The 13,630-nt window shown below is 38.8% G+C and overlaps 1 protein-coding gene across 1 annotated transcript in view; it reads left to right on the forward strand.

Annotated features, from left to right (window-relative positions):
* LOC138956236 (uncharacterized) overlaps window positions 1–13,630 on the forward strand; it is a 57,712-nt gene that overhangs the window by 26,124 nt on the left and 17,958 nt on the right. Inside the window, exons 5-6 of the mRNA XM_070327647.1 lie at window positions 101–263; window positions 1,156–1,262. Coding sequence (XP_070183748.1) covers window positions 101–263; window positions 1,156–1,262 — 270 coding nt within the window. The remainder of the gene's footprint in view (window positions 1–100; window positions 264–1,155; window positions 1,263–13,630) is intronic.

Genomic DNA, 13,630 nt, shown 5'->3' on the forward strand with positions numbered 1-13,630 from the left:
CTATTTTGACTTATTGCGCTACGGGACATTCCAGTTACTTTCATGCACAATTGTTATACTGTGTCCATGCACTGCATGCTGAATGTGTTTATTTCTTCAGAGCGTCCATCACGGCGACACCAGTTTCACCATCCATATGCAGAGGCGAGACTTCGTGTTCACAGCTTACGACAGAGCAGACGCAATGGACTGGGTGTACACTCTCAATGCCGCCATCTTGCTTCCCCAAAGACCTTCAGCGGGTTTACATTTTCTCACTCATGGTAAGCTTTTATTTTAGCAGTTGCAAGCTCAAAATACCTTAGATATTACACCAATTTTCGTATCTCAACCAAAGCAAGAATATTGATGTCATTTCGTATGAATGCCCTGAATGTTACCATAGACATGAAACGTTTTTCCGATTGAAGATTCCTTTTTCACGGGTCACGTGACAAATATTCCATCGCGCACTGGTTTTGATTGTTTGAGCCTGAGAAGAGACCAAATCAGCTACAGTTTTTAGTATGGGTTCGAATAGATAAGAACTCACACGATGCTATATCATGTGTGTCTTAGCGTTTAATTGTTCAAATCTAAATGCTTTGTTGGGTGGTCTTTTGAGTCTGTATATATTCTCCAATGAATAGTGTTGGTTTACGCTGTGTCTTGCGTTATAGCCCAATAAAGCACATTTGCTAGATCATAACTTTGATTTCCTGAATCTAAATGTTCTTATCTGCTTAGACGAATGTGTGCCAGAAAGAACTGAATAAGATATGAAGATAAACGGAATCGGGGCTCCCGACACAGCAGGGTTGGCGTAGAAAACCGCTCATAAAATTAAATTATTGTAATTAATTAGCAAAGCTACGAAGCATGTTTGAGCAAAAGCTAAGGAACAGAACAACGAATGTCTTTTGAATGGCCGAAGGTCCAGTTCGCTTAAAAAATGGTTCCTTTGGTGTGCCAACTCTTTTTTATATTCAATATTCAAAATGACCCGTTTGATAGTGGGCTTTTAACTTGATCAGCAATTGGCCTGGATTTCTTGTTATTGGAAAGTAACCTGCATGATCCAGAAAAGTGTATCAATCAACTAGAATAACAAAACTCTCCCATCTCTTTCTGTGTGTGTGTGTGTGTGTGTGTGTGTGTATGTGTGTGTGTGTGTAGTCCTTAGCCTTTTCAGACGAAGTACCTTACGTGACAACAGGGCCTCACGTGACAACAGTATCTCACGTGACCACACGACCTCACGTGACAACCTGAGTGACGCACAGGTAAGTTGATTTTATCCCACTAATCCAACGCTTTATTCAAGATAATCGTTATAACTTGATGGAGTGTTCTTGTTGTCTTCTTCTTGGACATGATTATTCATTTCATACTTTGTTATAAATACAATCACGTGTCTTCTCAACGATGAAGTATAATGTGCATGTCCGGTAAAAAACCCAAAAGACCTCCATTATCAACGAATTAGCAGAACTGCAGCAGGCTTGAGTTAAACCCCACACTTGTATTATTTGGACAAGACGGCATTTTGCAATGATGTTTAGCCATAGTTCGTTATACGCGTAGGTGTGCGAGAATATGTAAGCGCAGTGCTTTAAACTTAAAGATGCCCATGTTATATAGTGATATATGTTTAATGTAAAATCAATGTCTTGTTTGTATTATTGTTATGTACCACCCCTGAATTTCTCTGAGATAATAAAGTATTCTTATTCTTTCTTCTTATTCATAACAAACACTGATGAAGGTTTAGATTGTATTTTATTGCAGGCCAAATTGTTTGTTACCACCCGCGGGTTAGGGGGAGTCCCATATTGGTTGGGACTAGAAAGAATTTACCCGATGCTACCCAGCATGTCGTAAGAGGCGACTAACGGTTCTGTTTCTTCTCTTCTTTTGTCTTATTTCTGCCTTACCAGTCCTTTCACCTATATTTCCTTCCAAGAAAACTCTCCCTACTATTCCCTGCAGTTTTCCAATTCTTTTCTTGTTGTCTTATTTCTACCTGACTGGATCCATCACCTTTATTTCACTTACCAAAAGTCTTCTTTTCCACATCCTTATTTCTCTGCACCCCGCATGTCGTATGAGGCGACTAACGGATTCTGTTTCTCCTTTGGCCCTTGTTAAGTGGTTCTTGTGTAGAATGTGGTCAGTGTTTGTAAGGATTTTGTTCAGGCAGTATGTAGGAAGTGTTTGGTCCTTTGTACTGGAAGCTTGCATTCTCCCAGTGGGGTCATGTGTTGTGCTGCGTTGCGGGCCCCTGGATATACTAGGACTGCGTTAAGGTACTCTGCCACAGTCTTTGATGACGTCATTTCCGTTTTTGTGATAGTTGAGGCGGACCTGTTAAGTAATCTTTGATTAAGTCGGGACTTTGATATTGCATTTGAGCCAGGTAGCTTGAAAATAAGTGAATTAGTTCGCTCATTAAAATTGTCATCAAAAACGAATATTTCATTACAGATTCAAACACTACTGCATTGTACTTCTTATCTTCTCCTGATTTAAAATATATATATACATATCTTATGTTTACTTTAAAAACGCGTTCAGAATTAAAGAAAACAGGTTGAGTATGCTTCGCGGAGATGAGTGTGATCCGTGACGGTTTTCGGGTATGGTTAGCCGAGACTATCTGAATTTAGTCTCGCCGATCGGACTGTTTTTTTTTTTAACTTTATCCTTCAATTTGATGCCTATAGATTGACTACATGTTTTTATATCGCTTTACGCGACTTGTTTTACATTTCGTCAAGTTATGAAATGTATTATAAAATTTGGTACATAACATTCTAAAAATTGCAAATAACAATAACACTTTTGATTACAGATTCAAAAGTTATTGCATTGTATCCTTTGGATTTCCTGGATCCCAATGTATAAACAGATATGTCATGCTTAGTGTGAAAATCTGCTCAAATGAGAAAAATCGCCCGTTTTGTTCATATGCTTCGCGGAGGCAACCCGTCTCGGTCTTCTGGTTTCGGCTAGCCAAATCTCACTAGCATTGTTAATGACTCGTCCCTGATTCCAATGTTGATCTTTTAGTTTCAAACCAACTTAATGTTTTATTATCGCTTCACATGACTTGTTCTGTATATTTTTTTTCGCTGTCATGATGTCACCATTTAGAGGGTAGGGTTACATTTTCAGGTATTTATTCCCCAAGAATATGCAAAAAAAATTCCAAACTCGTTTTTTTCTATTGGTCAATGATTCTACTTTTTTTTTAAAGTGAGAAATGGAGTGCAATTAACATTGTTACTTTTGAAGGTATGCTCATGACGTGCATCACAGCGAAATAGCAGTTCAGAAGAACGGAATTCCCATAATTAGTCCTTATTTACTGCTTTTTTCACTGAGCTCGGAAATGATATTTTGCTTGCATTGTTATTGCTTAATTTATTAAAGCCTCTGGACAATATTCTTTGAATAAATCGTTACCCAATTCTGTTTACGTCTATCCCTTTGTTTGATAGAGTACTGTAACAAGCTATCACATTATGTCGACAAGAATGCGTCTCCATACAAGTTTTTGTCTTGATTCCATCCAGGAGGATGTAAGGCTTTAATAAAAACACTATTTCAAAGATCTCTGTCAAGATTGATTTTGTTGAAAAAAAAGGAAGTCTGTGATTGAAGATTGTGAAACCTGCCTGGAGCAATTTTTTTATTAGTGCTTTTGTGAACAAGAAACAATTAACAAGTGGCTCTATCCCATCTCCCCCCCCTCCCCTTTCCCCGATCCCATCTCCCCCCTTTCCCTCGTCGCGATATAACCTTCGTGGTTGAAAACGACGTTAAACACCAAATAAAGAAAGAAATTGTTTGTTTACAAATGTAGAATAAATAAAATAAAGCCAACATTGAACATTTTCTAAAGGAGCTGGCCTGCACATACAAGATTGATTTACATATCCACTGTAAAAAAAATTTCAAAGTTAGCTTTACTTTATTTATTCTAGGCAATAAATTAAATCACCAAAAGAATAGATGCTTTCACCAAAAGAATTGCTTAGTTAGTGTTGTGTTTTTTGTCTGCATGGGTGTGTGTTGATACGTATGCATTCATACACACATGCTTGAAACTGGAGTAGGTTCGAAACACGTCTTTACTGTCCAAGCTGTCCAGACCAAAGGGGAAGCACTCTCCCAACAGTCACGTTGTACACAACATATTTGTGACGTAGTACACAATACAATAGTGAAATAGTACACAATATAACATCCCCCTTCTTCTAGAATGTCATCTGTCTGATGAACATTTTAATTCACAATATAACATCCCCCTCCTTCTATAATGTTATCTTTCTGATTAACATCATAATTCACAGTATAAAATCCTCCTTGTTTTAAAATGTTAATTGTTTGATTAACATTTTTATGCAACATCCATTCAACATCCATTCAACTATTTTCAATAATTCAAAACAACAATTTTTTCCTTTCACACAAATATTTGAAGTCCTTGAATTCTGTTGCGCGTCACAACTGTCTAAAAGTGTCTTTCTCTTCTCACGATTTGTGTCACAAATGTCCTCATTGTTCACTTATAACTAAAAAGTCCTTCCACGCTGTTTTGCGCTGTTTTGCGTCACTTTTCAACACTTCTCCAGTTGCATATGTTACACACATGTGTCACTGTTCCAAGTAACACATATTCCCCTTACTCCACATTCTATGTCACAAAAGACAATTCAAATAAACAAAATATATATATCCTTTCTGGTACATATTTTCCTGAATAATACAGTCATTCATACATCAATCACCTCGACAAATTTTCATTTGACAAAAACATTTCTTCATTCTTTCCTTCATTTACAAATCACATGAAAAAATCCCTCATTCTTACTGGCATTTTCACCACTCTTCCACTTCTAGTTGTTTTTGGTGTTTGAATCCTAGGGCTTTTTTCATGTGCCTGTGTTTCTGTTTCTGATGTTTTGGTTGTTGGTGACACTATGTTTTTTGCCAGAGTTTCATTTTCATTGTTTTGTGAACTGTGCAGACTGTCAGGTTTGTTTTGATTTGAATCTGCATCTGTTTGTTCACCTGTGTTTTCAATTGGTGTGTCTTGGTTTGACTTTGTGTTGACTTTGAGTAAGTCACTTCTATTTCTTCTGTATGTACCTGTGTCTGTTTGAACAATGTATGATCTTGGTGTTTGTGCTTTTTTCTGCACTGTTGCAGGCACCCATATTTTGTCCTCTTTGTTTCTCATGTATACTTCCTCTTGTGTGTGCAAATCTGGAAGTGATTTTGCATGTTTGTCATACTGTTGTTTTGATTTTTCTTGTTGTCTTTTCATTTCTCTCATGATTTTGTTTTTCTTTGGTTTCATTCTGAGAGTGAGTCTTGTTCTGAACTTTCTGTTTGTCAACAATTCTGCTGGTGATGGCATTGTGTTGTTGACTGGTGTAGACCTGTAGTTCAGCATTGCTAAATACAAATCTTCTCCACTCTCATGTGTTTTTGTCAGAAGATTCTTCATGGTTTGTACCATTCTTTCTGCAAAACCATTTGCTTTTGGATAGGTGGGACTGGATGTTGTATGTTTGAATTCCCACTGTTTTGAGAATGTTTTGAATTCCTCACTGGTGTACTGTGTCCCATTGTCTGAAACTACCTCTTGTGGAATGCCATGTCTGGCAAAGATAGATTTCATGTGTGAAATGACTGTCTTGCTCTTTATGTCTGTGAGTAGAGCTATCTCTGGAAATTTCGAGTAGTAGTCAGCTACGAGCAAGTAATCATGACCATTCCAGTGGAATAAGTCTGTGCCTACTTTTTGCCACGGTGCATTTGGAATATCATGATTGATCAGTGGTTCCTTTTGTTGTTTGTTTCTGTGTGTGATGCATGTACTGCACTTTGAAACAATTTCTTCTATCTGTTTTGACATACCGGGCCAGAACATTATCTGCCTTGCTCGGTTTTTGCATTTTTCCATGCCCAGATGACCTTCATGTGTTCTTTTGAGCATCTCTTTCCTCATTGTTTTTGGAATGATGATTTTGTCTGCTTTGAAGATCAAACCATCAATCGTGCTCAGTTCTTCATTGTATTGAAAGTACTGTTTAATGTCTTTGTCTACTTCATGTTTGTTTGCCGGCCATCCTTTGAGGATTTGCTTTCTGAGTTGGTTCATCTCAGTGTCTTCTAGTGTTTCTTTCTTGATTTCCTCAAGTTTGTCTTGCGAGACTGGAATATTTTGCATGAAATGATTGCAATGTACATTCAGAATCTCTTCTTCCTGAGATGTTTGTCTTTGCATTTTGGGTGTTGCTCTTGACAGTGTATCTGCAATGTACATCTCTTTCCCAGGTTTGTATTTTATGATCAGGTCATATCTCTGTAGTCTTAACATGAGTCTTTGTATCCTTGGAGGACATTGGTTTAATGTTTTCCTCCAGATGTTTTCTATTGGTTTGTGGTCTGTTTCAACCTCGCACTGTTTTCCATATATGTATTGATGGAACTTCTCACAGGCAAACACAATGGCTAGTGTTTCTTTTTCAATTTGTGCATAGTTTTGCTCAGTTTGTGTAAGTGCTTTTGAAGCATACGCTACTGGTTTATCATCCTGTATAAGTGCGCAACCTATCCCTACAGATGATGAGTCTGTGGTGATTTTGACAGGTTTGTTTGGATTGTAGTGTGCGAGAACTGGTGAACAAGTTAACTGTTTCTTGAGTTCCATGAGTGCTTTGTCATGTTCATGTTCCCAGTGCCACTCTACATTTTTCAGTAACAGCTTTCTGAGTGGTGCTGTTGTATTTGTCATGTTTGGGTAGAACTTGGCTAGGTAGTTGCTCATACCCAGTAGTCTTTGCAGTTCTTTCTTTGACTCAGGTTTTGGCATGTCTTGTATCGCTTTGATCTTATCTGGATCTGGTTTGATACCCTGTTTGCCAATGATGTGACCTACATACTTGATCTCCGGTTGTGCAAATTCACATTTTTTTCTTTTTGAGTGTCAAGTTGCAGTCTTTTGCTCTTTTGAGTGTTGCTTTTAGTGCTTCATCGTGCTCTTTTTGATTGTGACCCCAAATGAGAATGTCATCGATCCAATTGTCGACTCTCGGAATGTCGCTGAACATCTGTTTGATTGTTATGTGAAACACCTCACTAGCACTAGCAAGACCCATCGGCAGTCTTTTGAAGACATACCGCCCGAACGGTGTTTGCATGCAGCAAAGTTTTGAGCTTTCTTCGTCTAGTGGTATTTGCCAAAATCCACTTTGTGCGTCTAGCTTTGTGAAAACTTCAGCTCCTTGAAGCTGCGATGTTACTTCGTCTACGGTAGGCAGAGCGAAATGCTCACGTCTCACCGCAACGTTTAGATCTTTTGGATCCATGCAGATTCTCAGGCTTTTATCTGGTTTCTCTACCACGACCATACTGCTAACCCATTCTGTTGGACCTTCTTGTTTTTCAATAACCCCTACCTGTTCCATCCTATCAAGTTCTGCCTTGATTTTATCTTTGAGTGCAAACGGAACCTTTCTCGGAGGTTGAATGAGAGGTTTGACTGTTGGATCAAGTTGGATTTTATGTGGTTTGTCCAGACACCCTAGATCTTTGAATACATCTGCGTATTCTTTGTCCACCATGTCTGTGTTGACAGTCATAATTTTGATTATGTTCAGTTTTGTGGTGGAATCAAGTCCCAAAATGGCATGTTGATCTGTGTCTACAACAAAGAAAGTCAGTTCTTCTCCCATCACTGGAAGAGTACACTTTCCACAAACTTTGAGTTTGTTTCCCGTAAAACTTGTGAGTTTTGTTTTTGTGTCTTTGAGGGTTGTTTTGTTTTTCATTCGTTTGAAAACAGTTTTGGGCATGACATTGGCCTGTGCCCCCGTGTCAACCTTAAATTTGACTGTGACCCCCTTTACATCTGTTGTGACAAACAGCTCATTGTCTTTTACTTTAGTGCTTGACAGAGCACTTACGTACAGATCTTCTTCTTCTTCTGTATCTGTGTCATGTTCCTGCATGGCATGTACCTTTTTCTTGCTCTTGCAATGTGTTGCAAAATGATTTTTGTATCCGCATTTGTAACATGTTTTGCCAAACGCCGGACAGTTACGTTTTTCATGTGTTTTGCCACATTTTATGCATTTATGATTTGTTTGACGGGATGCTTTTTCTTTGTGACTGTGACCTTTGTGCTGGCTCACTTTGTGCACTGTAGCTTCTTGTTCTTGTTTGGGATTTGCTATGTCTTTTGTTTGGATTTGTGCTGCTTCTGCTGCTTTGCACATTTCTACTGCTAGCTTTAGAGTAAGACCTCTGACCTCTAGCAGTTTTTCCCTTGACCTAACATCCTTTATCCCCAGAACCATTTTATCCCTCAACATCCTGTCTTCTTGGTCACCAAAACCACATGTCTTTGCTAATTTTCTCAAAGATTGTACATACGAATCAATGTTTTCATCATCATCTTGATTTCTATGGTGAAATATGAAAGCTTCATACACTTCATTTGTCTCCCCCACAAAAAATTGTTCGTATTTCTGTATCACATGTGTCAGGTTTTCTTTGTCTTCGCCGTCTGCGAAATCAAACCCCTCTAACAGTTCAGCATTATCCTCCCCCATACATGCTAGAAATACCGCAGTTTTCAGTTCGTTAGCTTCATTTTCCAACCTGGTAGCCTTGGAGTAGTTGGAGAAAGTTCTTCGGAAACGCTCCCATTCCTTTCTGCCCGCTCCAGTTGGTAGTTTTGTTGGGGTTGGTATGCTGGAGGTGAATCCTTTCGGACGTTGTTGTCCCGGCGCCTGTGGCTGTTGCGCCATCTTGTTTTCCACGTGCGTCGTCTGCTGGAGTGTCGTCTGTTGCCCCCGGCTCGCTCTAGCATAAGTCTTGATGCTTTTTGGCAGACTGCATGCTCTGTTGCCTCTCTTGGTTAGTTAGACAGCGCCGACTTCTGACACCATGTTGTGTTTCTTGTCTGCATGGGTGTGTGTTGATACGTATGCATTCATACACACATGCTTGAAACTGGAGTAGGTTCGAAACACGTCTTTACTGTCCAAGCTGTCCAGACCAAAGGGGAAGCACTCTCCCAACATAGTCACGTTGTACACAACATATTTGTGACGTAGTACACAATACAATAGTGACATAGTACACAATATAACATCCCCCTTCTTCTAGAATGTCATCTGTCTGATGAACATTTTAATTCACAATATAACAGCTAGCAAAAGATATTCCAACAAAAAATCGGATGTTTCCACCCACAAAATAGATGCTTCTAGCAAAAAACCAATTGATTCTACCAAAAAAAGAAATGAGACTTGCAAAAGAATTCTCAACAAAAAAACAAATTATTTCAACAACAAAATAGCTACTGTCAACAAAAAATATAAAGTTTAGTGTACTTTCAGAGACAAAATAGTGTCACTCCACATCATAATCATAATCATAAAATCGGTGTACAGAGCAGTCAAGATCAGTGTGTTCACTGCCTGATAAGCGCTGGTCTCGACAGCTTTGCTTCTGGCCGATTGGGATGGTCTTGGCCTGGGCAGGGGGGTTGGTCACCTCCAGACGAATCTCCATGCCCATGGAATGATGACACACATAGCATTTGAGGAACTCCGGACAGTTGCAGATAAACTGATTGTTTTCGTCGATCGTAATCTTCCACACCGACCTCCGACATGTGGCATACTCCTCGAAGTCAGCCCAGGACGATGATTCAACCTTTTCTTCGGTCTCTCGGATGGCAGTCTTGAGCTCCTTTTCCAGGGTTGAAGATCCCACGAAGATCGTGTTCCCAGTCTTCAGCGACTCAGATGGTGACGTTGCCCACTGAAACGCTGTTGTCCACATTTTCAGTGTGCGATGTGGTGCTTTGGTAATCTCGGTGTGTCCTTGCTTGATTCAGCTGAATTTGTAATCACAAATCACCTCTGCTTAAGCGAAATCAGTGGGTCAAAACAATTACCATCACTCACACTGTGTTTTACTGTGTTGGAGAATGACTATCCATTTCTTTTGTTGAAACTATATTTTCTTTTGCCTGAAGTAGTCAATCTTTTGCCTGATTATATTTTCTTTTGCCTGAGTATATTTGCTTTTGCCAGTTTATTTTATTTTTTTGTTCAGACAGCAATTCTTTTGGCGCTTCAAAATTTTTTTTGGTACTTTAATTCTTTGTCACTCAAGCCATCTTTTCTTTTGGTGAAAGCATCTATTTTTTGGTAGAACCATCTCTTCTTTTGGTTCATTAAACGGGTGCCTTTATTCTATATTTGTATAAAAAAATTGGCTTGCAATAAAATACAATCAAAGCCTTCATCAGTGTTTGTTATGCCATCTTATCCAAATAATACAAGTGTGGGGTTTAGCTCAAGCCTGCTGCAGTTCAAACATTTTTTTTCATATACTGTTTAAGGTTGTTCCTTTTTTTGTGGTTACATGTTGTCAAGTTTTGACTAAATGTTTTAACATAGATGGGGAATCGAAACGAAGGTTGTGGTGTATGTGTGTGTGTGTGTGTGTGTATGTGTAGAGCGTTTTAGAGAAAACTACTCGACCGATCTTCATACAACTTTACATGAGAGTTCCTGAGTATGATATTGTTTTTATTCTTTTGGGATAAATGTCTTGGATGACGTCATATCCGGCATTTTGTGAAAGTTGAGGCCACACTGTCACGCCCTCATTTTTCAATCAAATGGAATGAAATTTTGGCCAAGCAATCTTCGACGAAGGCCGGACTTTGGTATTGCATTTCAGCTTGGAGGCTTAACATATTGGAATTAAGAACCAGCTCTGAAAATTAAATATATGAAAATTATGATAAATATTAAATTTCCAGAATCCATTTAAAACATGTTCATGTTATTCCTTGTCGGTTCCTGATTCCAAAAACATATACATATTTTTTTTATTTTTTTTATTTTTTTTTCTTCTCTTTTTACATTTAGTCAAGTTTTGACTAAATGTTTTAACATCGAGGGGGAATCGAAACGAGGGTCGTGGTGTATGTGTGTGTGTGCGTGTGTGCGTGCGTGTGTGCGTGCGTGTAGAGCGATTCAGACCAAACTACTATACCGATCTTTATGAAATTTGACATGAGAGTTCCTGGGTATGATATCCCCGAACGTTTTTTTCCTTTTTTTGGATAAATGTCTTTGATGACGTCATATCCGGCTTTTCGTGAAAGTTGAGGCGGCACTGTCACGCTCTCATTTTTCAACCAAATTGGTTGAAATTTTGGTCAAGTAGTCTTCGACAAAGCCCGGACTTTGGTATTGCATTTCAGCTTGGTGGCTTAAAAATTAATTAATGACTTTGGTCATTAAAAATCTGAAAATTGTAATTAAAATTAATTTTTTTCTAAAACGATCCAAATTTACGTTCATCTTATTCTCCATCATTTGCTGATTCCAAAAACATATAAATATGTTATATTTGGATTAAAAACAAGCTCTGAAAATTAAATATATAAAAATTATTATCAAAATTAAATTTTTGAAATCAATTTAAAAACACTTTCATCTTATTCCTTGTTGGTTCCTGATTCCAAAAACATATAGATATGATATGTTTGGATTAAAAACACGCTCAGAAAGTTAAAACAAAGAGAGGTACAGAAAAGCGTGCTATCCTTCTCAGCGCAAGTACTACCCCGCTCTTCCTGTCAATTTCACTGCCTTTGCCGTGCGCGGTGGACTGACGATGCTACGAGTATACGGTCTTGCTGCGTTGCATTGCGTTCAGTTTCATTCTGTGAGTTCGACAGCTACTTGACTAAATGTTGTATTATCGCCTTACGCAACTTGTTTTTTCTTGTGAAAGACCACTTACTGAATAAAATAATCTAATGAAAGCCAGCTTACTTAATAAAATAATGATGGGAATAATCGCTTGCTGAATAAAATAATGTTTGGAAAGGCTGCTTGCTGAATAAAATAATGTTGTAAGTGACTATGTGTCTATAGCAGTGACTTTCCAGGGCGGGGATATAGCTCAGTTGGTAGCGCGCTGGATTTGTATTCAGTTGGCCGCTGTCAGCGTGAGTTCGATCCCAGGTTCGGCGGAAATTTATTTCAGAGTCAACTTTGTGTGCAGACTCTCTTCGGTGTCCGAACCCTCCCCCCGTGTACACTACATTGGGTGTGCACGTTAAAGATCCCACGATTGACAAAAGGGTCTTTCCTGGCAAAATTGCTTAGGCACAGTTAATAATTGTCTACCTATACCCGTGTGACTTGGAATAATAGGCCGTGAAAGGTAAATATGCGCCGAAATGGCTGCAATCTACTGGCCGTATAAAATTTCATCTCACACGGCATCACTGCAGAGCGCCTAGAACTGTACCCACGGAATATGCGCGATATAAGCCTCATTGATTGATTGACTTTGTGTCGTACAGACAGGCTGCTGGACAGTCCCCTTTGTGTCTGGCTTTCACGTGATTTGTTTGTATTCAGTAAGCAATCTTTCACTACATTATTTTATTCAGCAAGCAATCCCTCACTAGACTATTCAATTCAGCCAGTCGTCCCCCACAACAACACCCCCTGGCCTTCAGCAAGCAGTCCCTCACCAAATAGTTGTATTCAGCAAGTGGTCAAACATATATATACATATGATATATTTGAATTATAAACAAGTTCAGAAAGTTAAAAAGAACAAAGATACAGAAAAGCGTACTATCCTGCTCAGCGCAACCACTACCGCGCTATTCTGGCTAGTCAATTTCACTGCCTTTGGCACGAACGGTGGACTGATGACTGACGGTCTTGGTGAGAGAAATAAAATGCAGTGAGTTCAGTTTCATTCTGTTAGTTCGACAGCTTGACTAAATGCAGTGAGTTCAGTTTCATTCTGTTAGTTCGACAGCTTGACTAAATGCAGTGAGTTCAGTTTCATTCTGTTAGTTCGACAGCTTGACTAAATGTAGTGAGTTCAGTTTCATTCTGTTAGTTCGACAGCTTGACTAAATGTAGTGAGTTCAGTTTCATTCTGTTAGTTCGACAGCTTGACTAAATGTAGTGAGTTCAGTTTCATTCTGTTAGTTCGACAGCTTGACTAAATGCAGTGAGTTCAGTTTCATTCTGTTAGTTCGACAGCTTGACTAAATGTAGTGAGTTCAGTTTCATTCTGTTAGTTCGACAGCTTGACTAAATGTAGTGAGTTCAGTTTCATTCTGTTAGTTCGACAGCTTGACTAAATGTAGTGAGTTCAGTTTCATTCTGTTAGTTTGACAGCTTGACTAAATGCAGTGAGTTCAGTTTCATTCTGTTAGTTCGACAGCTTGACTAAATGTAGTGAGTTCAGTTTCATTCTGTTAGTTCGACAGCTTGACTAAATGTAGTGAGTTCAGTTTCATTCTGTTAGTTCGACAGCTTGATTAAATGCAGTGAGTTCAGTTTCATTCTGTTAGTTCGACAGCTTGACTAAATGCAGTGAGTTCAGTTTCATTCTGTTAGTTCGACAGCTTGACTAAATGCAGTGAGTTCAGTTTCATTCTGTTAGTTCGACAGCTTGACTAAATGTAGTGAGTTCAGTTTCATTCTGTTAGTTCGACAGCTTGACTAAATGCAGTGAGTTCAGTTTCATTCTGTTAGTTCGACAGCTTGACTAAATGCAGTGAGTTCAGTTT

Source organism: Littorina saxatilis, unplaced genomic scaffold (assembly GCF_037325665.1).
Source record: "Littorina saxatilis isolate snail1 unplaced genomic scaffold, US_GU_Lsax_2.0 scaffold_815, whole genome shotgun sequence".
Lineage (NCBI taxonomy): Eukaryota > Metazoa > Mollusca > Gastropoda > Littorinimorpha > Littorinidae > Littorina > Littorina saxatilis.